At 38.9% G+C, this 24,214-nt stretch overlaps 1 protein-coding gene across 10 annotated transcripts in view; it reads right to left on the bottom strand.

Moving 5' to 3' along the window:
- Window positions 1–24,214, bottom strand: part of DMD (dystrophin) — a 1,027,161-nt gene that overhangs the window by 870,269 nt on the left and 132,678 nt on the right. The window contains exon 1 of one of the 10 annotated variants that reach the window (XM_079972193.1): window positions 15,471–15,764. The exons of the other annotated variants lie outside the window; for them this stretch is intronic. Coding sequence (XP_079828319.1) covers window positions 15,471–15,498 — 28 coding nt within the window. The 5' untranslated portion in view covers window positions 15,499–15,764. Of the gene's footprint in view, window positions 1–15,470; window positions 15,765–24,214 lie in introns of those variants that run through there. 10 annotated transcript variants of the gene reach the window in all.

The raw sequence follows: 24,214 nt of genomic DNA, 5'->3' as shown, positions 1-24,214 counted from the left end.
GTAGCGGGTTTTAAGTTAAATAAGCAGAAAACTAAGGTATTGGGGAAAAACTTGACAGTTACAGAGTCAGAACGGTTTCAGAAAGAGACAGAGTTGAACGTGGTTAAAGAAGTAAAATACCTAGGGGTAAATATAACAGCAAAAAATCTGAGTCTATTTAAAGATAATTATGAGAAATGCTGGGCAGAAATTAAGAGAGACTTAGAAAGTTGGACAAGATTGAAACTTTCCTTGTTAGGCCGAATTGCTGCTGTAAAGATGAATGTATTGCCGAAAATGCTTTTCTTATTTCAAACATTACAGATTGTGGACAAAACAGAGTGTTTCCGGAAGTGGCAGAGAGATATTTCTAAATTTGTCTGGCAGGGCAAAAAGCCCAGAATTAAGTTTAAGATATTAACTGATGCGAAAGAAAGAGGGGGCTTTGCCCTGCCAGACTTAAGGCTGTACTATGAATCAGCAGCTTTTTGCTGGTTGAAAGATTGGCTGCTTCTCGAAGACACTGATGTACTAGATCTGGAAGGTTTTGACAATGCGTTTGGTTGGCATGCATATTTATGGTATGACAAGGTTAAGATCAATAAGAATTTCAAGAACCATATTGTCAGAAAAGCAGTGTTTAATGTCTGGACAAAATACAAAGACTTATTGGAAAACAAAACTCCAAGGTGGCTTTCACCATTGGAAGCTAAGGCCCGGAAAAGACTCAATATGGAGGCCAAATGGCCGAAGTATTGGGAAATATTAGAAAAAGATGGAGATAATTGGAAATTGCAGAGTCAGGAGAAAATGAAAGACAAAGTGCGAGATTGGTTACATTATGCTCAGATTAAAGAAGTTTTTAAACTTGATAAAAAGTTAGGATTCCAGGTGGAAAAATCGAAGTTAGAAACGGAACTGTTAGAGCCTAAGACTAAGGTACTCTCAAGAATGTATAACTTGCTGTTAAAATGGAACACACAAGATGAAATGGTTAAATCGGCTATGATAAAGTGGGCACAGGACATTGGGTATAATATTATGTTTGAGGACTGGGAAAAGTTATGGACCATTGGGCTGAATTTCACTGCATGTAATGCTTTGAAAGAAAATGTAATGAAAATGATATATAGATGGTACATGACCCCAGTCAAACTTGCAAAAATATACCACTTGTCTGATAATAAGTGTTGGAAATGCAGGGAAAGTGAAGGAACGTTCTTTCACCTCTGGTGGACTTGCCCTAGGGTTAAGGCCTTCTGGGAAATGATATACAATGAGCTGAAAAAGGTATTTAAGTATACCTTCCCTAAGAAACCAGAGGCCTTCCTTTTGGGCATCGTTGACCAGAGGGTGCTAAGGAATGACCGAACATTTTTTATGTATGCAGCAATAGCAGCAAGGATACTCGTTGCGAAGCATTGGAAAACCCAAGATCTACCCACACTGGAAGAATGGCAGATGCAACTGATAGACTATATGGAACTGGCCAAGATGACTGGCAGAATTCGAGACCTGGGAGAGGAGACGGTGGAAGAAGATTGGAAGAAATTTAAGGACTATTTGCAAAAATATTGTAAACTGTATGAATGTTAAGGAGGATGCTTGATCACAAACAACTTGGCACCATTGAATTAGATAAACTGAACTATGAAGATAAGCTAAATTTAGGAAAAAATCAACTTTTAGATAATGATTAGGCTAAACTAAAAAGTTTTAAAAAGTCAAATGAATATATCTAAAATTTAAGATATAACATTGGAAAATTAGATAAGGTGCGGACAAGGTGATAAATTGCTGAATTAATTTTTATATTTTGGAACGTAGGAGAGGGAGATGTGAGGAAGTCCAAAAAGGATAAGAAAATATGTTATGAAATGTGATTTTTTTTGTATGTTTCGTTTATTATGTTATAATTTTAAAAAAAACTATTAATAAATATTATATTTTAAAAAAAGGAAAAAAAACAAACAAAAAAAACACAAAAGGTTCTCATGTTTAGTCGGAATCTACTTTCTTGTAACTTGAAGCTATTAGTTAAGGTCCTACCCTCCGGAACAGGAGAAAACAAGCTGGCTCCATCCTCCATGTGACACCCCTTCAGAAACTTGAAGATGGCTAGCATATCTCCTCTCAGTGTCCTCTCATCCAGGCTAAATATGCCCAACTCCCTCAACCATTTCATAATGCTTTGCTTCCCGCCCCTTAATCGCCTTGGTCGCCCTTCTCTACACCCGTTCCAGCATATTAATATCTTACTTAAATTGTGGTGCCCAGAGAAGAAATATACAAACACATGTCTGCAATCTCTAGACCAGGATGGCGAACCTTTGGCCCTCAAGATTTTGCTGAACTGCAATTCTGGTCAGCCCCAGCAAGCATAGCCAGTGAGTAGGGATGATAGTAGTAATTTAGCAACATCTGGAATGTCAAAGTTTCCCCACACCTTCAAAGAATACAAGTTTGTAATTTCAAACTTTGGAACCCTCATAGTAAAAAAAAAAAGTCTCACCATAAGACTATTCTCTGTGGCAATAACACTCCTATGGAAGATTATTTCTGAAAAATGTATACCAAATTTAAGTGAGTGTTATGGTGGACAGTTGATACAAGAGAAACTACTGTGGTAGGGTGGGTCAAGAGGCGACCACATGACCAGAAAGTAAACTCTAGAGAGGATTCTGAGTATATATAATGTAACTGCCCCAAAATATCACACTGGCAGGAATCTACTGTCCTACTTATGTGGACTTTAAATTCCAATGTAGAATTTTCCACATGAATTTCTCCAAGAAAAGACTGAAACATTTTATCTGGACAAACAGATATACTAGAACTGGTAATTTAAACCTTGGTTCAAAACAAGCAATTCAGCATGAAAATTTGGGGAAGTGTGCGTTAGTTCTGTTTTCTATTTAGTGACCCAGCCCAGGATTCACCAGTATTCCTCATTTCACCTATGTACTGCAGACTACAGTTTTAGTGTAATATCAGAGCTTTCTAAACTATTTCTGATAAAAACAGAGTGTTGATCCATACTAAAATGTCCTTGTGGGTTTAGGAATGTTAGTGTGTTCTGAACTACAGTGAAGTGTCTATTTAGAAATGGTTATCAAACACTCAAATAAGTGAACATTGTCTACTACACATTCCTTAAAAGTCATGGGTTACTTTTTTCTTACACAACATGCATTCAGTTAGCAGCACTTCTGCAAGTTCATTGTTCTCCAATCAACAGATTTATTCTTTATTTAAAAAAAACCTAGCTTCTCATGCACTGTACACTATAACCTCGTTGAAGGAAATGAATTTTTATGACTTGCACTGTGAAAAAGAATTAAGTATTTGGCTTTTTTTTTTTGTCTGTTGCATAGTTGGAGAGAAAACACATATAAAACAGGAGCAGAATAACACAATAACATTTAAATAGATGCAGTATTAGCAATTTTTGCTGTTAGGTTGAATGTGGGATGCTGAGGCTATAACCCTGTACCCATTTATTGAGAATAAACCCTAGCAATCAAAATTAAACTTACTTCTGAGCAGATATGTATATGATTACACTATATGTAAGTTTTCATTTATGTAAAAGCCTCTTATCTCATTTCACAGAATTCCATTTGAGAGTCCTCCTCTCTCTTTAGCCACATTTATTTCTGTCTATTCTGATGGTGTTTTATGACCCAGCCAATCCTTGCTTTCCATTTGTGCTAATTTTTCAGGATGGTGTCAACAACAGGAATGCTCAAGAAATTCAGTTTGTGAACTCAGGTGACCTGATCTGCACTCCTAGATTAAGAAACATATTGAAATGCAACTGTCTTCAGATTTCACACTTCCCTAAGTGTTTTGACATGGTTCTCAGCATTGCAGATTAAATGCAAAAATGAGGATGGATCAGGATTTATGAATGAACACATGGAAAACTGACTTGTAACAGATTTATTCATCCATCCCAAATAAAATACATGAATTAAATGTATGGTCAGCTACAATTCTAAATTTGTATTTAGGAACACCTGGGTTTTAGATTAGTTCTGTCTCCATCTGAGTCTTCCTTTATGCAAATGGGGATCCTCCTGTTGCCCCCCCAACTCCCACTATCCTTGACTATTGGTCATGTTGGCTGGGGCTGATCAGAGCTAGAACAACAGTAACTATTCATGGAGCACCAAAGATCTCAGCCACTGAATGAAGAAGTAAAAGGAGAATTGACTGTAAGCCTGAATTCAGTCATATGGTTTATATTGCATTAGTTTTACTGGTTATAACGTTATTGCTTCTATCTCAATCTCTAGCATTCCTTTTCCACTGTGGTACCTTAACATGGAAATAAGCATTAAACTTCTGCTAGACTCCACTAGATTTTCAGAAGTGGTTTTTATCATGTGAAATATTCAATAAAATGTGAACATCAACAGGTTGGGAAATGTTGGGAGGAGAGAAGAAAGTGTTGTTTGAATGCAGCTCATGACAAATTATCCTATTCTACTTGTGGATGTACCATTTATTATCCTTCTCTTTTAAAGCTCTGTTGACAATCTTATTGCTGGAAAGTTCTGCTTCTCCTCTGAGTAATCAAAGGTGTTGAAACAGGCTTTTTCTAATGGCTGTATAGGGTTAAAAGTTAATTCATTCATTTTCAAACTAAAAAAAAAGTGTGGCACAAATCCCAACATTTCTCTTTTGTTTGAAGCCAGGTTTGCACAACTTGTGACCAAGTCCCACAGGATTTCCCAGTGGCATAAATTATTTTTGCCTATAAATAAACTAACTTTTATTTTGAAATCTCCATATACAAAATGAGAAAATCTGGAATGATTATTTGAATTCTTTGCAATGTGGAATTATTTGCACACCGGATACTTCACATTGGCAAAGTATCCTCACTGCCTTTTAGCAAGTAACTTTGAAGTTCAATTTTTTCCATTCATTAAAGTATGAACACTAACAATGCACAAACACATTTGTGATCAGTTCACAAGGAGCAGCACAAAGGATTCCTAGATTACATTTTAAACCAATGAAAGCAGTGAAAGACTTCAACAAGCTGTCAACGGATGACAACTGCTGGAAATACTTTGATTTTAAAACTTCAAGTACTGTGATTTCCAGCTTTGTACCTAACAATTAACAATAGTGTGCAGAGAAGCACAACATCAGTGGGTTGCTGGAGAAATTCAATAGTAGCTTTTTGAAGTGAGGTAAGCCAGTATGTTTGAAAACTGGATAAATTATTTGGATCAGAATTCAAATGAATACCACTAAGAAAAATGGGAATCACACTCCTATTCCTTGTTCATTAAATGAAGCTAGGAGCAGAATTGAACGCTGGCATTTTAAGATGCATTTGAACTTTCATCCTATACCTTTGGCACAAGGAGAAAAAAGCAGTCAAATAAGGTATATTACTGAAATACAGTAGTGTATTGTAGCTCTTACCCAAAGATCAAGGAACTGTACCTTTCGGAACTCCAAGGAATTGCCTTTTATAGTCAAAAGGTCAAAACAGAATTTAGAAAAGCAGCTATTAAAGTTACCTGGTCCTTATGGATTGTTCCCAGTTTGACAGTGAAATTGTGGGAAATGTCAGTCTTGGGTATTAACAAAGGGGTTTAAATCATTTGCTATTATTTAACTAGAAAAATCTTCACTTTCATTCCAACCATTTCTTTTACCCTTTTTCATGCCTCTTTAATTGATTTCATTTATATATATTTGGAATTAATGTAGCATGTTTCACCCCTGCTTCCAAATACTAATATGTTTCTTCTCTACTATATGGATCAGAACACAAAGCCCTGGCTGTATTGGAGCAATGGGACTTAAGGGCAGTAGGCATGGAAAAGGCAATTAGACAGCAGAAGATTGTTTTAAGATATTCAGATGGCGCTTTAAAACAATATACCAAAACAACAAACTAAGGCAGCACATTTAACTGCTGCCCCTTTGAAGCAGCAGGAAGCAGGACTATGAATTCTTTTACAGAGGAGTGGCATCCCTAAGGCGGTTGGATGGCACCTTGTTTGCCTCCTCCTAGCAACTCCTGCAGTCAAGCTGGTTGCAAAAGTATTGCTCTGTTTTCCTTTGGTCCACATCAGCAAGGCTGGGGGGGGGGTCTTGTCATTTGACCAGCCCATGACCTCCATACATACTGCCCAGGCTTGCAGCCCAGGGAGGTTAGTACTTAAGGGCTGCTAGCACAGCAGTTTGGCTTCACCCCCATAGGTGGACTCCATTGTCTCTCAGGACTAATGGATGCCAGCAACAACATTTAAGTTGTGCTTTCAGTTTGCCTTAACGTATCTCAGGTATTTTATTGAATAACCCCCCAATTCACCTCAAATTCCATGTTAGGCCCCCATGTTAGAAAGTAGCAATTCAAAGTAATATCTCCCCAAATTTAGGCTCCGGGACAGCAAAAACTCCCCACAACTTACTTTTGTACTGGGGATACAATTGGTATTACTCTGACTTCCCCTCTGGCACAGCTGAGTGTATGTGATTGGAAGCAACCACTTTATTTTGAATCAGCTTAAGACTGACCCCTAAACTGTGGTATAGCTTAACTGTTGTTTGTTGAAAACGATATTTTATTTGAAGCTTACTGTACGTTTTAACAAACCATAGTGAAGATCAACTACAGTTTACTCAATTCAGATGTTACCAGAAATCATGGTTAATGAAAAAACATAAGCAAAAGCTTTTGAACTCCTCTCAAATGGCCACACTGGAGGAGGGAGCATGTGAGTCAAAGGCTGCTTAAGCCTGCGTATAAGTTATGATTTTGCATTATGACAATATGTTTGAACCAGTCCACTGTAGGGATTTTGTCTGCAATGTAAAGTGAAGATTCCTGGTTCACATTTCTGGACCCATGCTCAGATTAGAAAATACATGTGCTGTTTAGACTACATTTCCCTTAGCACATGTGGAGAGTCCTTTACTTACAATTTTATGAGGTGCTCCAAGGGCTGCCTTAAAATCCTCTCCTTTTCAAAGGGAGCTTTTAACCGCAGAGCAACTAGAAATATTAGCACTTATCATGCTAGCTGAAAATACATCTATTTTTCCCCAGGAACTGGTTGTACATAATGTCCCTTCCCAGGTAACTTTATGGGAAAAGCCATTTCCCACCCCCATAGAATGTCTTTGTGATGCTGCCACTTGAGCCTTGCTCTGCCTCCATCTTCGTAGCTAAATATAGTTGATGGCATCAACTTGAATGTTTACAGAAAGGTTTCATCTATCTAGTGAACTATTTCGCCTATGAAATATTTCCTTCTAGCTCTGAAAAGCAAGTTGTTTCTACCCACAACAATGGGGCTCAGTTGACTCAATGATTTAGTTGTTCTGGCTTGCTGGCTCTTCTTCACCCAGATTGCAAACCCACACATGGCAATATGAGCAACTCCAGAATGGAGTAATGTGATCTGAGCCCTGAAAGTCATTTGCAGCATTTCACAGAACGATAACATCTCTGCAACTTTCACACATAAATAATAGGTTTTCAGGCTTAGGAAAACACTTCCACAGTTCTAAGCACACATCTAATAAATAATATAACACCAAAAACTTTAAAAACTAAGCTAGAGTTGCTAGATGTTATGGAGAGTTAAACCTTAATTGGGATACATTACCCATCTTCCAATGTATTCCTGTTGTGAAACAAAATGTTCCTTCACACATGTTGCTTTCCTCATGTCAGTATGTAGTGTTGCAGGAAAACAACTGGCCATCATCATCACATCACAAAAACGTATGTGAAGAATGTTAGCCCATCTTACTTATAGAATCATAGAAATGTAGAATTGGGCAAGATACCAAGGGTCATCTAGTCCACCCCCTGAAATGCAGAAATCTTTTGCCCAACATGGGGCTCAACCCCACAACCTTGACAAGGCATGTGACCCTCAGCTGTCCTGAGTCTACTCCAGGCATAGGCAAACTCGGCCCTCCAGAGGTTTTGGGACTACAATTCCCATCATCCCTGACCACTGGTTCTGTTAGCTTGGGATCATGGGAGTAGTAGCCCCCAAATATTTGGAGGGCCGAGTTTGCCTATGCCTGGTCTACTCCAGCTGTGGTACTCCCATGGGTACATCAGATGGGGAGGAAAGCATGGGCATAGCCAAGGGGAGCAGGGGGGGGTAGCTGCGCCCCCTAGATCAGGTAAAACAATATAAATACTTACGGCACCCATGAAGGAAAGGGGGAGGAAATGGAACAATAGGCAGTCTTTCATGTGAATAACTCCAAATCCTGACCTAGTTTGGAGTGAGGCATCACATATTTTTATTAATGCTGAGGTGCAAATGTTCTTACAAGACAACAGCCCATGTGAGGCTGCCAGATCAAGCTCCATGATGCTCCAGATGTTTGGTATTTTGACCTCTAAGGAGTAATGTGCAACAGTTGTTCATATTTTGAGCCAAAGTGGTAAAAGAAATCCAAATTCACTTGTTGAGATTAAGGAACAAGATGGGAATGGTGTGTGGGGGGCGGGAATCCATTTCTATCAGCTCAACAGCAATATGTTCCAAAAATTCTATCCCTAATCCACACAAAGAACATCCATTTCCCTAATAAGCTAAGTCTAGGGTTGAATTTAGACACATTTCTTGATATACAGCCCAGGAAAAGCTTTTTAATGCTCATTTACACTGCATTTAATGTAAAATGTTATGGAATTCATTTTACATTAACTATAATTGTACTGTAGTAGTAAATTTCTGGACTTTCCTATTATATATAGAATTTATAGCTTTCCTCATTTTAACATCATTATGAGACAATTTTCGCCAGTTAAGTGCATTAATAAAACCAAGTTAAAATTACGCTTTCCTTCATTTCAAAAAAAATTGTAAAATGAGCAACATTTATCCTCTTTATAACTTTTTTTTTGTTGAGGAGGATCTTCTGTAACCATCTGAAACTGTAGCACCAGAAGCTTAAAAGTACTTCACTAACCAATTCATAATGCCGTAATGATGTGACCCCCCCACCCATATTCATTTTAATGTCTTTTTAATTTATTTAATTGGCATTTAGCATGATGCTGCTGAAAACGCTTTGGCTGTTGTGATGGAGACCTTTCTTTTACAAAAGCTGAAGGTATATGTGTAAGGCAATGAGGACAGAGATGGAGAGGTCTGTTCCACATCTTTATAATATTATAGGTGAAGGGGGAACCTATGAAGAGAGGAATGCTGTTATCTCTAGTGCTTTAGAACACAATTATTGCACTGAGAACTCTCCCTCAGCCTCTCATTTCACATCTTAGCATAGCTTAGATAACACCAGAGACCCAAGTCCAAGAAGAGTGTCCTTGTAGAATACTTTTAAATGCCCATTTTCTCCATTTATATCTTTTGGGATACACTGGAAAACAGATAAGATGTACACATTATAGGTTAGATCTAGACTAAATCAGTTGCATTTATTTCCCACTGAAATTAATGAGATCTAAGTTATGATATGATAAACACACAGAAGTCCAACAGATTTATCAGTTTAAAAATATATCAAATTTTGATTGGCCAGCATACTTCTTTCATTCAGTTTCATTATGGATGAGTGCCATTCAGCAAATTAATTAAAACAGAAAATCTCTAAAATTAAAGCTTCTGAAGCTTCTGCACTATTATTAGAAGAACAATTCCCTTCTCATCTTTTAAATAAATTGCTTACAAGCCTCTTGTAATATTTCTTGGAAGTGTAGATTTCTGAAAAATCAATTTACTAATGGCTCCCAAGGAACACTGGTTACCTCTTTAATGAGTGCTGAATCTTTTAACAACATGAAACACATTTTTACTACTGATCCTCTGCTAGTCTTGCTATAGCAGCATCTAAAACTGGCTAAAAAGATGAATGGATTGAAACAGTATAATAAATATTTAATCTCAAATGCTTATTTGATTAGCCACATTTACATGTGTTGTTTGGCGTATTTTAGAAAGTTCACAATGTAACTTTAGCTTCTTCCAGGAAACGGGCTGACCTTTTAAGCACATACACAAAGCCATTTTCTCAGCTCTTGCAACCTGCCAGCCGTAACTGACACCCCAAAGGAAACAGATATGTGATACGGTTGGACGGCAACATACTGGCACTTTATAACAAGGTTACACAAGGTGTCCAAACTGTCTCCACAATAAACTGACCATTGGAAGAACACTCTCCTTTTATTGCTCAGCTACACTCTGAAGCCACCAGACATCCATTTTTTGGAGTGACATTTCTACTAGGATTGTTGTTGACATCCATCTGTCTTGAGTGGCAATGGAGTGTGGGGTGAAGTCAAACTGCTGCATTAGCAGCACTCAAGTGACCTCCCTGGGGTACAAGCTTGGGCAGTTGTATGGAGGTCCTGGGCAGCCCAGAGGACAATGCTTTGATCTCACTGGTTTGGTCCTGAGGAAAGCAGAGCAATACATTTGGCACCAGCTTGCCTGCAGGAATTGCTGGAAGGAGGCAAACAAGGTACGTTTCAACCAACTTAAGAATGCCTCTCCAGATTTGTGTAGGGTTTACTCCTTAGCCTTTTCTTCTCCTGAAGATATTCCACAAGTCAACAGAGGTTTAGGATCAGAGTTTTCCTTCTCTTAGATGTGCTACCTTCCCAGATTGATGAGTCCCATCTGCTCCTCACTTCCCTCTACAACATGAGCAGAAACTGTGTTCCTCACTGCTGGACCAACTACTGGTCTTATCCGCTCAACCTGCCAGAACCTGTTTTTGCATGCAGAGGAAGTCCCTAATTCACTGAAGGTTTGAGATCCATCAGCTACGCTCACCCAGTGACCGTCAACCTGGTTTAGCCAGCCTGTTGAAGCCATTTCCTGGGGTTTGGCCACTGTCGCATGCTGATAGCTTCTAGAAGCCACGGGTGAGAGCTGAGTGCAGGGTGGGGACCAGTGGTAGACAAGGAGCACAATGCATTCGCCACCTAAAACCTAAAGTGCTCAGATCCAGAAAGAGTAATCAGTTTGCCAATTTTACCTGGGATATCAAATGTAGTGTTTAGGACTACAGTGGTACCTCTGGTTATGAACTTAATTCATTACGTAGGTCCATTCTTAAGCTGAAACCGTTCTTATCCTGAGGCACACTTTCGCTAATGGGGCCTCCTGCTGCGCGTGCGCTTCCAACATGTGATTTCTGTTCACATCCTGGGGCAAAGTTCGCAACCAGGAGCAGCTACTTCCGGGTTATCGGAGTTTGTAACTAGAGGTCCCAAAGCGTTCGTAACCAGAGGTACCACTGTATAAACATTGGATTTAAATGGACATCTATGTGAACATTAAGCCTCAAAATGGATCTCTAGGGCCCTGAAAATGGGATGGGGAGGGAAGGCACAATCTCACTCATGATATCTCATTGGAGAGTAATCAGAGGACTGTATCATCTTAACCAGTAAATGCTTTACAAACAAAACCTAATCAAAGATGAGTATTTTAATGGACACCATTGAGATGAATGGGTTTTGAACAACATAATGAGTATGAGCTACCCTTTCCTTTAAGATTAGGGGCTCCAGATTGTGCTGCAGGTTGCAGCGGATTGTACTCTGAAAGAGACTTACATCGAAATATTAAATCACAATCAGATCATTACAGATAGGTTTACGAGTTCTCAAGTTATCTTAGATGTCATTACACCTCAGCTGATGAGTTTATTTGTGTAATGGTTAATCTTTCTATCAGATCCTTTCTAGGTGCCACATATTCACAGTTAACAGAAGCAGAAAAAGCAGAATGAAATGACCAAGCTAAAAATAAGGACATTTCCTGTTCAAATCCCAAAGCACATCTATTCATAGACTCGGTAATAGAGGAAGAATGAGTCTACTAGGTCATTTAGCCTGTCATTCTTCCAATGTCATAAGATTTTATCAGTTTTCAAACCAGATTAATGTTGATTATTTCCATGCCAGGTTAAAGTTAGGGAAAGGAGGAGAACATATGTGCTTTGATGTTTTAGCAATTAGTCTGGTTCAGGAAACCTGAAATATTTCAAAGAGTAAAAAGAATAAAAATGTTAGGTGGTTTGTTTTTTGCTTGTTTAGAAAAAATACTGAGTTTTCACTGAACATTTTGTCATGGTTTCTCTCATGCAAACAAGTCATGACTGGTAATCAATAGAACAGACCTTGACCATAGATGAGAGCAAGACAAACCACGAGTCTGAGTTGGGACAATATGATAAGCCAATCCATGGGTTAACTCACAACAGCATGACAGGAGAAGCAGCAATGTGGCCAAGGCACATTCTTGATATGTCATGGTTCGTCTTAGCATTATGTGAAACTGGGCCTATATAAAAAGGGTAATTAATTTAGATTATACAGTATACTGTCTACATATTTTCCCATTGCTCCCATTGCTCGGTCCCTGCTCCTGCCAACCTAGCAGTTAGAAAGCACATCAAAGTGCAAGTAGATTAATAGGTACCGCTCCAGTGGGAAGGTAAACGGCATTTCTGTGTGCTGCTCTGGTTTGCCAGAAGCGACTTAGTCATGCTGGCCACATGAGCGCCGCAACCCCAGAGTCGTTCGCAACTGGACTTAACTGCCAGGGGTCCTTTACATTTGCCTTTACATATCTTCAGAATAAAATAGAGAAAAGTATTGTGAAACTGAAGTTGTCTGCATTGCTGAATCCTATCCACTCACCCCCTTTAGCTCGTGTTCTTTTTGCAGAAAAGTAAAACTGTTATTCCATTTTCATTGAGAAGTTCTGATCCTCCTTTATATCAGTAAGCAAAGGTGATCCAAAGTTTTTGAGACAAAACTGTGACTACAGAAGGGTATTGCATTCTCTAAAAGAGAATGGAAAAGAATAGCTTTCAACTACACCCACACAATGCCCATAGGCTTCTGGTTATTCATAATATAATAAAATGATTGTACTCTCTTTCAATCATCTAGATTTTCCTGGATAAATCTGTATTCATCTATTTATTAATAATATGAGGCATTCTCATATCAATTTTTTAAAAAACTGCATTACCACGAGTAACATCAAACAAAAGGGGCCAACAAGCCAAACAAAAAACAAAAAGCAAACAAACTTCAATTCAGTAGAATGCTTTTTATTTATCATCAGTAGTATGCTAGGCAGGTCAACAGGCTAATAGGTCTCTGCACAGAAATGTTCTCATAGAAAGCACATACTTGGCTGGGTTCAATAAGGAAATCTTTCTTTTTTCCCCACACTGCAGCCCACGACCTTCACAAGAAAATGCTCCAATATGAACCAGCTGCTTTGATAACAAGAATGCAAAGCCTCCAAGAACTAGGGCAAAGCTTTCTGGGAGAGAAAACTGTTGCCTTGTTCAGAATCCAATCAAAAACCTGAATGTACTGAGCAAAAAATAAACCAAGGTCATCATTATTCCTTCTCATTGTGCTTTGGCTTGCCTTCAAATTGCTTAGCATGTGTCTCTGAAATAGCAGCACTGCCTCCATTAAGTGAGGCTCCCATCAGTTTAATCAAAGTACCTTGCAGAATTCAAAACACAAACATGTCAATTTCCATATATACTTAAGTTCTTTCCATACCCTAAATGATAAAATTTGGAATGAGCCTTGTAGAGAATTAAAAAATAAATAAATCTGCTGCTCCACCCTCCTTACTAATTCCTGTATTGCCTATGACTGATCACATCATGTGAAGTAAAGAGTAGTGGAAGAAATTTACAGTACAATCCTATACAGGAAATCCCATTTAATTCTATGGGATTTACTCTCAGATAAACGTGTATAAGATTTCAGCCTGAAGCTGGTTTGTGAATTACAGCTGAAAGGCAGGATATAAACATTCCACACAAACACGCAAACACATAAAAATAAAAATTCTTGGGTTGAATAAAGAAATGTCCTCTCCAAACTTAAAAACAACAAAAACATATAAATTATTCTTCCACTGAACCACAGAAATTGGTTTACAATAAAACAAGATGATATACCAATGGAAAATAGTGACAGGATAAATAAAAAAAAGTCAACAGCCTTAAAAACAAAGCTGGGAGAGTCACAGTTAAAAATATAGTGACATTAAACAGAGCCAAAGCAGGCAGACGCCAATGACAAAAGAGGTAAAGGCCATTGAAACAGAACTCTTCAACAAGCTGCCTAAAACCATACTATGAGAGCGGGAGTTCTAGTGCTCCTGTCAAGAAGACAGGCTTTCCTGCGATCTCCCCACCAGCTATCCCACCAGCAAGTGACCTTTCCCCCAAACAGAGTGCCCTATCTCCCTTTTCAGGCTGTCCTGGAAGTCTCCCAGCAATGCAAGACATGCAACATTTATTCCAAAAGGAAGTTTCTTCCACCGAAGCTAAATTGCCAAAATCACCACCAAAGCCACATTAAATAGACGTGGTTTCACTTGACCCACCATTTGTCGGTCTCCCTGGACAACTGGCAAAAATGCAAACTTTTCCAATCAATAGCAACATCATGCCCTCTCATCTCTTCAAATAAACTACTTGTTTTGTTTAGCTCCAATACGCGGACCATACATTTTGGCAGGACTCATTCATACACTTTCACTTTGCAACAAATTTTGGAAATAAATTAGAAGCAGCCGAAGAGATTATTGCTGCCTATTTTTACATTCTACCTTCAGCTACATAAGCATGTGAGTTGTTAGCCACCTTCCATGCGGAAAGATATGGCTGGTAGTGTAACCTTGCATTGGTAGTTTATGAATTGTGCATGTCTGCTTTTTAAAAAGACAGAAAAGGATAAAAATACCAACCTTAGAGCATTCAGGCAAAGATTTCTATACCTGTATGTGGATAATATACTAGGCCAAGTATGAAATAAAAATGGTTATCCTTCCACAATCTTTAAAACAGAACTATCAATCTTATCTAAGTTCTTTCTTTCTGGCTTTTTCTTTTTTTGCAAGAAAATATGAAAAAGTTGTAGCACAGAGCGTGAGGAAGGATGTAAAAACACCAGAGCAACCTTAGGGCTCTTTTCTTGTTGGGGGAGATGGGGAAAGGTGCAGTGACTGTTCAACTACTTTACTACAAAATAATGAACAAGATCCCATTTCATGTACATCAATCAGGGCAGTGGAAACAGCATATGCCATTATAATTCAAAGCAGCTGATAGTCTTTTGAACTTTTGCCAGACTATTAAAAACAATAATGAAAAATCTATTTTTATCCCAGTCACTTCCCTTCCCTCCCCTCCCCAACTAGAAACCTTTAGTAAATACTGAATGTTCGAAATGCCCCTTGTGTTCTCACGCAATAGCTTTTTATTTCCACGAATTTCTATTTAAGTGCAATTGTTTAAGCAACCCTGAAATACAGGCACCCCTCCTCACTGTTCTGTAGCCGACCTTTGCATCATTGGGGTGATTCCCCCCCACAAGAATGCATCCTATTAAAGGACTTTCCTACAGACCTCAGCAGAATTATGTCACAGATTTAAATGCAATGGTAAAAGTATTTCAGACATTTTGTACTTACATTCTTCCTCTTCCTCATACCACAGCATGTAAGCATAAAAGAAGGTCCAAGGCAAACACCAACAGAGTTTCCCAAAGTACTACAATCCAGTGTCACTGTTCCAATGTCCTTTTTAAAAGCCAACAAAAATAAACCAAAATTATGATGGCTGCGACTCAACAAGCCGCAGCATTTCACACAAAAAATCCTCTCATCTCCTTAATATTCCCTTGTTAATTTCAGTGTACAGTCAGCTGCTTCTCAGAACTGGATTCTGTACCGGGGAATAACATGATTCTAACTTCCACTAAGCTGACAGAGTAACTGATGCCAGGGTTCTGTTGAGGCCCTGAGATGTTTCAAATTCCAGGACCTGCGCAGAAGCAATAAAGCACGCTTTCCTCAAAACAAGTTGGCTTCCCATAATAGGCCAGCTGATGAACTCTACATATAAGGCTCTGTTTTCAGAATGGCATGTATAATGGATTTAAGTGATGTGGAGCAGCTTTCCGGATAACATTCAAAACAACACTACGGTGCACACAGTGCTGCTTCTCTTGTAAATGCCTGGCGGATCAGATTGTGATCATCATCATGAAGATGAGAAGCCTTTGCAGACTGAGGAAACTTTCCAAACACATTATCAGCACCTAGTTGGGTTAATCTGAATTTTACTTTATGCATTTATTTTACGTTTCTTATTTTATTTTCAACTTGGGGGTGGGGTTTTTCAACTCCACCACAATTCCTCACAGCTATATTCACATTCAGCAATCATAAGAATGCCAGAGCCTCAATATTTATTGAATCTAACCTCACCACTCGGGAAATATTTTCAGAAAAAAAACTCCTAACTCTTCCAACCTGAGAAATGCTATACCAAAATAACAACCTGAAAAACAAACAAGCCAACCTATGGGGGTATAACACTTTTTAAAAAACCCCGTCTTCAGTAAACTCATGCATATTGAACATGACAAGTAATATTTGTCACAATATGTGTTTACTATGTCTCAGTTTAACTCATTTTCTTTCAGAATAGGAATACTGCCAGTCCAGCTGGCAGGGAGGGGCACGGTTATGCCCCTGGCCTTCCAGCATTGCCATAGCTGAAGCTTACCAATAGGGAGAAGCAATGGGGAGGCTCACACGGTGTGGATGCAACAGGAGAATTGGAGTACTGGACCCACTGGCTCTGCCAGTGGGTCCACATAGCACTGATCTCCCCACTGGCTTGCCCTCCTACCCTCCCAGTAAACCACTCCCAATTCTACCCATATATCCTATCTGTATGAATGTAGTAATGAACAAAATGCACACAGGTGATGATTTGTACTGAATGGCTCTCAAATCTGATTCAAGAAACCCAGTTCTCCTCAAGAAGACATCACTAATGTACACATTTCTGCAAACAAATTTCCTTAATACTGCAAAATGCATTTTTGGATGTTAGTGAAAATATCTTCATTCTTATACACATTTTCTCCTAATATATGAATACATAAGCATTGTTTGGTTGGAGTACTGCATCACAAAATTTGGATACGTATGAATTTTGAAGGATAGCTGTGCTTTGCTCCTCATCTTGTTCAGGAAGTGCAAAGTTGATAGATTCAGCTATAAATGCATACAGAATCAAATTTCTCCTCCATTCCTAGCTCTGAGTCACAGTAATCTATCGCTCCTTTGAGTATCCAGGGCCACTATAGCTTCTGGGAAATTTATTTACCCACTTGTTAAGAGGCAAACGTATGGAACAAAGCATAAGCGTTAAATGTGTGGTGAATGCAAATAACACCACATTCAAGACAATATATGTAGCTCTGCTGGAATTCCAAATATGTGGTACCTGTTAGATTTACTTTACTGTGGTAAAAAAAGCATTATTCACCTCAGACATTATTTCGATTCACCTTCAGCAAACCCCAGAAATAATCATTTGCTGGCTTGACACAGCTCCATTGCAGGTGTGCTTCCTGTTAGTCGCTTGAATAAAAAACAAAAAACAGGAAAGCTGCCAAGCCTCATTGGCTCCTTTTCTCCACACTTCACACATCATACATTTTTCACCCTATATAAATTATTTCTCTGTGGAGCCTGACAGTAATTGGCTATAGTGGAGTCAATAGTGCGATCTTGAATGACGGGGAGGTCCAGTCATCTCCTCTTCCATTATAACCCTTTGGTCTTTTCAACTGCAGAAGCATTTTGTAGCACATTTCTATGCCCTTGTTCTATGCCAGTGCAGTCCACCTCGGCTCTGAGGCTGCCAGCCTCCTTTGCTTCACCCCTGCCGGTACTAATGTTTTCATGGGAATTTGAGATCCTTGCTGCTGTTACTTAATGAACTCTAACAGTGTGTGTGTGTGTGTGTGTGTGTGTGTGTGTGTGCGCGCACACACACACACACACACACACACACACAGAGGAAACAAAGCATTGTGTAATATATGTCTTACTCTAAAGCATAAGTTCCCCCAAAGTTGATTCTAGTACAATGGTCAGATTCAACTTTTGATTCAACAGTTTACAATAAAGCAGTGCATTATGTGCCAGGACTTTCACTTGCATAATGGGTCTTTCCCTCCACTCTTTCCCTGTGCACCCCAACCCCCTCAAATGGACTTAGTGGGGTTAGGAGAACCCCCATAACAGCACACAGGCTGAGGAGGGGGGTCATTCCATCTGGCAAACTGAATTCCATGTGCAGACAGAACAATTGGCAAAGCATGACATTGAATTCCACCCTAAGGAATTAAAATGTGTAAAACATAAACATCTTATAAGTTACACATTATTTCTCCCCTCCCCCAAAAAAATATCTTCAGTGGTAGAGCACATGCTTTGTGTGCAAAAGATTCTAGGTTCAATCCCTGGTTTCCTTAGGTTGCACTTGGAAAACCTCAAGTCTGAAATCATGGAAAGCCACAGTGAATAATGACAATACTGAACAAGAGGCATAGGACAGCTTATTATATCGCTAGGTTCAATATGCTTTACTCTTATGAGTGCTGCTGAAAACATCAGGGCAAAATTCAAGGGTATTGCTTTGCATTTTTTTAAAGAATTTGGTCAAAATTCAAAATATGTATTTTGGTTTTCATAGTTAAAAACACACACAAATAAACACCTCTTAATATTCCCATATACTTTATATTGAGAAATTTGCTCAAAAGATTAATGGCTATATGTATACTTTTGCAGTCAATGAGTAATGTCCAACTAAGTTATCTTCAGAGTACACTCAATGATATAAGTAACTGAAGTCTATTGATTTCGAGGCGTCTATTCTTAATGCAACTAACCTTGGAAATCCCCCTACGTGGGCATTTTCTCCTTGACATTACATTTCTGAGATAATTAGTGAGTACTGTACTACATTTCTTAGATAGCTGGTGATTTCATGAGTAATATACCAGGAAACACTGATAAGATTGATTTTGTCCAGCCACCCTGCAACAAAGCTTAGATAATGCATAATTCTATATGCTGTGAACAAGAAGAAATGACCTCCGAAGGAAATGAAGAAGAAGCCGTTAAATAGTAACTAACAGTAGGTCATTGCTTTCCTTTCAAATCCCTTCCAAATGATCAGGTTTTGTGTTGTGGTTGCTGTCATATTTTGGTTTTCTATCTGTTTTTAATTAAAATTAATAAATAATTGCTTGGCTGGGTATCTAAGCACAACATTAATAAAATTCTGATTTTTAACACACTCCTTTATCCTTTAGATTAGAATCCCTATCATTTTTCATAGTGGTAGCCAAATTAATTCCTGACAAACCATCAGTGAATAGAGTACCTCAGCTGCCTATAAAGGATTAATTTGCAACCCACAGAGTCCAAAAGTCATGCACTGATGTTGAAAATAATTTGAAGCACAGTGTCAAGAGAAAAGAAATTGACAGTAGCAATGCTTTGAGGATTTGAGAACAAGAAAGGTTGATAAAACTAGGAGTCTAAGTAAAAAAATTGCTTATTACATACAACCTCACTTGTGAATCCTCACAAGATAATATTCCTTTACCAATTTCCAAACCCTCAAGAGACCCTTCAGAGTCTTTTAACTAAATCAACCATCTAAAGCCAAGTTTTTACTCTTCTTTAAGCTTGAATCAGGTAGGATGCAATGGGCCACAGATGTAATTGGTGTAATGCTATTCAGGATGTGTTATGGATACATTTCCCATTCAGTTTTATGTACTTGCATCTGTGTAAATCTACTGGTCCTGTCATCCAATACAGAAGAGGGCCCTCCACTTCAAACTGTCTTGCTGTTCCTCCACTATAGACAAAGTAAAGGCAGGTAAGTATACCTGCTGTCTGTTCCAGTGAATGTTGTCCCCCCCCCCCCCCGATTTACAGGGGTGATGAGTTTGACACACCATCATCTACTCAGGAGTGTTTGTGAGTTCCCATTCATTCTACAAATCCCCTTTCTAGTGGCCTGCACTCTGCAGCCTTCCTCAGAGCCCATATTTCCTTACTGGGCGTGGGGTGGGGAGAGGGGGAACCTGAAATATTTGGGTGGGCTTTCCTCACAAGAAGGTGAGGAGACTGCCTGCTATGCATCTGACACCTGTTTATTGTTTAAGTGATTCTGAAATATATATGTATGTGTGGAAAGAATGTATTTTTATGTGAAGGGGAAGACCTTCCCTTATAAAACCAGCAAGTTTGTTCTCTCATGCTCTTGGTAGACATCTCATCCAGCTTGCTCTGCTTCCCCTGCTTCAATTAAAGCTCAGGGATTTTTTTTCGTGAGGGCCTCCCCAATGGAACTTTCTCAGATCAGGAAGCATGGGCAGCCAGTGGCCAGAGTGCTAGAGAAATATTTAATGAAAATGGCGCACGCACACACAGTGCATGGCCATCTTGCAAGGATAAAGTAAGCTCAACATAACACCAAAGAAATGTGAAAGCTGCTTGAGAATGAAAATGGGAAGGATAAAAGCCTCTTTTGCAGGGAAAGAAATCTTTGGAGAAATTAAAGAGTTTTCAGCACAGCAGTACTGTTACATTGTTAAAACAAAGCAGGTTTCATTGTTGTCCATGCCCGGGTGGAAAGCTGCGGGAAGACCCATGCAAAAATAAAAAGGATATAAGTGTAATAAGTGGACACAATAAATATTATATCTTCTCTGTAATTAATAGTAAGTACTCTAATAGTAAGTACTCTATTGTATTAGACATGTACAGGTCAATGCATACTTTAAGGCTCCAGACTGATAATACCTCCTGGTAAGCCCCACTGAACTCCAAGGGCTTCATAACAGTCATGCAGAGGACTGCACTGTAAATTACTCAATAAAGCATTGTTTCAGGCTATGCCTGTAGGGCCCACAGGATTCAATGGGACCGAATTCTGAGTGAACTTGTATTCTCATTTGGATGGAGTAAATCTTTTTATTTTAAAAGGGGGGGGGGAGGTGCACAGACATAAGCTGATTCTGATGTACAGTGGTACCTCGGCTTACATACGCTTCAGGTTACAGACTCCGCTAACCCAGAAATAGTGCTTCAGGTTAAGAACTTTGCTTCAGGATGAGAACAGAAATTGTGCTCTGGTGGCGCGGCGGCAGCAGGAGGCCCCATTAGCTAAAGTGGTGCTTCAGGTTAAGAACAGTTTCAGGTTAAGAACGGACCTTTGTAACGAATTCAGTACTTAACCTGAGGTACCACTGTACTAAGGAGGCAAAGAAGGCACTAGTCTTCACTGCTGCAAATTATTATTATGAGTTTTGAGCCATGCAGGTGGTGGGGAACTCTGGTAGATTCTCCTTCAAAATCAACAGACAATGCAGGGTGAGTGAAATGTACTCTAATATTACTGCATTTATTTTCATTTTTAGCCTACACTAATCCAACGCATCCAACCACTGGGAGATGTTACCACCGGACATGATATAATGACTGAGATACTGAACTCCTGAATGAGGCGGTTCATCTCAAATTCCATATATTAGATTGATATACTGCCCATCATCAAAAGATCTCAAGGTAGTTCACAAGATTAAAAAAAAAGATATATCCCACTCAGATGATTAGAATGTTTTCCTACACTTTAGACTTTCCAAATTATAGTTAGCCTCTTCCAAAAGAGTTACTCCGTATTGCATTTATCCTCCAGTTGGACTTTGTGTCCAAACACTTCCAATAGTTAAAGGGCTTGATGTTTAATAGAAATGCTGTGGTAAGCCTGCAGTTTAATTCAATGAAAGATATATCTGGGATGCTTCTCATTGCTGAATTTAGATGGTTTAATTTCCATGGGTGGGTGGGTGTCGAAACATTTGTGCATGCCTCTCAGACACACACACACAAACACACACACAAGTATATGTATATATACTGTATATATGTGTGTGTATGTATATGCAGCATAGAGACAAATTTTGCACATCCCTAATATTTAGTATCACATCTTTTAACAGTTAGGTTTGGCTTTTTCTGTTTTTTAGTCTTTTCACCAGACACCTTTCGAGCCTCTTATCCAGACAATTTTGGCGTTTAAAGTTATGTCATCACCAACAGAAAACCTGTCCATCATATTTGTTAAATCCAGCTAGAGAAATGACCAGTGACAAAAAGCTGAATGTTCCATTAGGAATCATCATAGCTTGTTTCCCACACTCCACACACTGCTCTCACTTGCAGGTGAGTGAATGGTCCTTATCCCACTATTCGCTTCTTACATGCAACAGCCTCAGAGCTTCTATTAGCTGTGTAGGCTGCTCTTTCTAAAAACCCTTTTGACTTTTACGCAAGAGCCTCTCACAACATTCCCAATATACTCTCAGCTAGCTTCTTCAGTTAAAAAAGGAAAATAGGGCCACTACAGTTCCTGTATTTCTTTGAAACCACATTTTCAATACATAATGGTGAGGAAATATACTATACTGCATCTATATGATGGCATTCAGAGAGAATGGAAACTCTGTTGAAATAAATATGATAAGCATGCTATTTGTGTTGGTGTTTTTAGAAATCTACTTACACTTTTTGTAGTTAGAAGCCTATCTGAAATAAAGGAGAAACACTTTCCTTCCTTCTCCTTGAATTATTGAAGAAGGTTGTGTGTGATTTCCCATTAGTGGTTGCACATTAAATCACCTATATTTCTGAAGAAGGAGCATTTTTAGTGGTTTAGGCATGATGATAGCGCTGGAATTTGGAGGGGTAAGCTGACATGTGACTCTTTGAAGGACTGATGTGGTGTGGGGGGGGGCCTCATTTGCTGAACTCCATCAGCCCCAGTCAGCATGGCCAATTTCAGGGATGATGGGAGTTGCAGTCAAATGACATCTGTAGTCCAATAGGCTCCCCAATCCTGGACTAGACACTACTGGGCCACATGGTCCAATAGTCTAACTTGGCACAAGGCAGCTTCATACATGCAACCAAGGAACTATAGCTCAAAAGATTCTGTTTTGATAAGTAGCCCATGTCCTGATACTTAAAGAAAACTACCTTTTAATTACATTGACTTCATTTGAACTCTCCAAGGATCACAATGATTACACAGCTTTAGGAAGAGAAGCAAAAGATTGTCACATTAAATCTGTGAAGACCTGGTTATTATGATGGCAAATTATGAAGACAAAATTCTGTTAGTTCAAGTCTAATGAGACATTACTGCACATGCTATGATGAATGCTAAATTATTGCTGTGCAGGTCTATGGCACATCAAACTGATGGCAAAATGAGGTTAATGCAAGCCTGCAGAGTTGACATTATAAATGTCAAGATGATCACAAAATGGTGACAGTGCAAATGTAGCATGATTTAAATACAGTGAAATAATTACAAAAAAATATGCTAAGGGGGGGGGAAGAATCTATGACAAGACAAAACTTAAATAAACATTGTTGTTAGCATCCATCAGTCTCGCAAGACAATGGAGTACACCTCTGGAGGTTAAGCCAAACCGTGGAAAATCACAGCACCTGCTGTGGCTGAAAAGACCAGTAATTCACATCTGCTGTCTCCCACATTGTTTTTGCTGTGTTAACAGCACTGAAGTGACCTCTCTGGGAAACAAGCCTTGACCTTGCTGATGTGGTCCAAAGGAAAGCAGAGCAATATGTATGGTACCAGCTTGGCTGCAAGAGTTGCTGGAAGGAGGCTTACAAGACACCATACAACCATCTCATGGACTCCAGATTATTGTAGGGGTTACACCTTAAGCTTTTGCTTCTCCCGAAGCAACATTAACCAAAGCTAATCCAATTTGGGGTGTTAATGAACGTGGCAGCTATATAGTATCACATTATAGCAAAAATTAAAATTGAATTCTGTAACAGATAGGTAGCCGTGTTGGTCTGCCATAGTCAAACAAAATAAAAAAATTCCTTCCAGTAGCACCTTAAAGACCAACTAAGTTAGTTCTTGGTATGAGCTCAGAAGAAGTGTGCATGCACACGAAAGCTCATACCAAGAACTAACTTAGTTGGTCTTTAAGGTGCTACTGGAAGGAATTTTTTTATTTTGTTTTGAATTCTGTAGGAAGAATACATACAAGCACTTCACCTTGGATAATATCAATACTGAGTAATCTCCAATTGCTATAGCATATTTTTCTAGTGTAGTATAGTGGAAGAGCTGAAATAAGAGATGTTACTGAGAAAGTTCTCAGCATGAATATCACCTATGCCATTATGTTGCCTTCTCCTATCATTAACCCTTGATCTGCAACATGAAGATAATTGTTACCTTGCAGAGCTGTTGTGAAGATTTGCTGAAATAATATGTGTGAAGCACTTTG

Source organism: Podarcis cretensis (genome assembly GCF_951804945.1).
Source record: "Podarcis cretensis genome assembly, chromosome: 4".
In the NCBI taxonomy this organism is placed as follows: Eukaryota; Metazoa; Chordata; class Lepidosauria; order Squamata; family Lacertidae; genus Podarcis; species Podarcis cretensis.
Note: the sequence above shows the minus strand (reverse complement) of the source record. Positions and strands in the feature narration are given on the sequence as shown.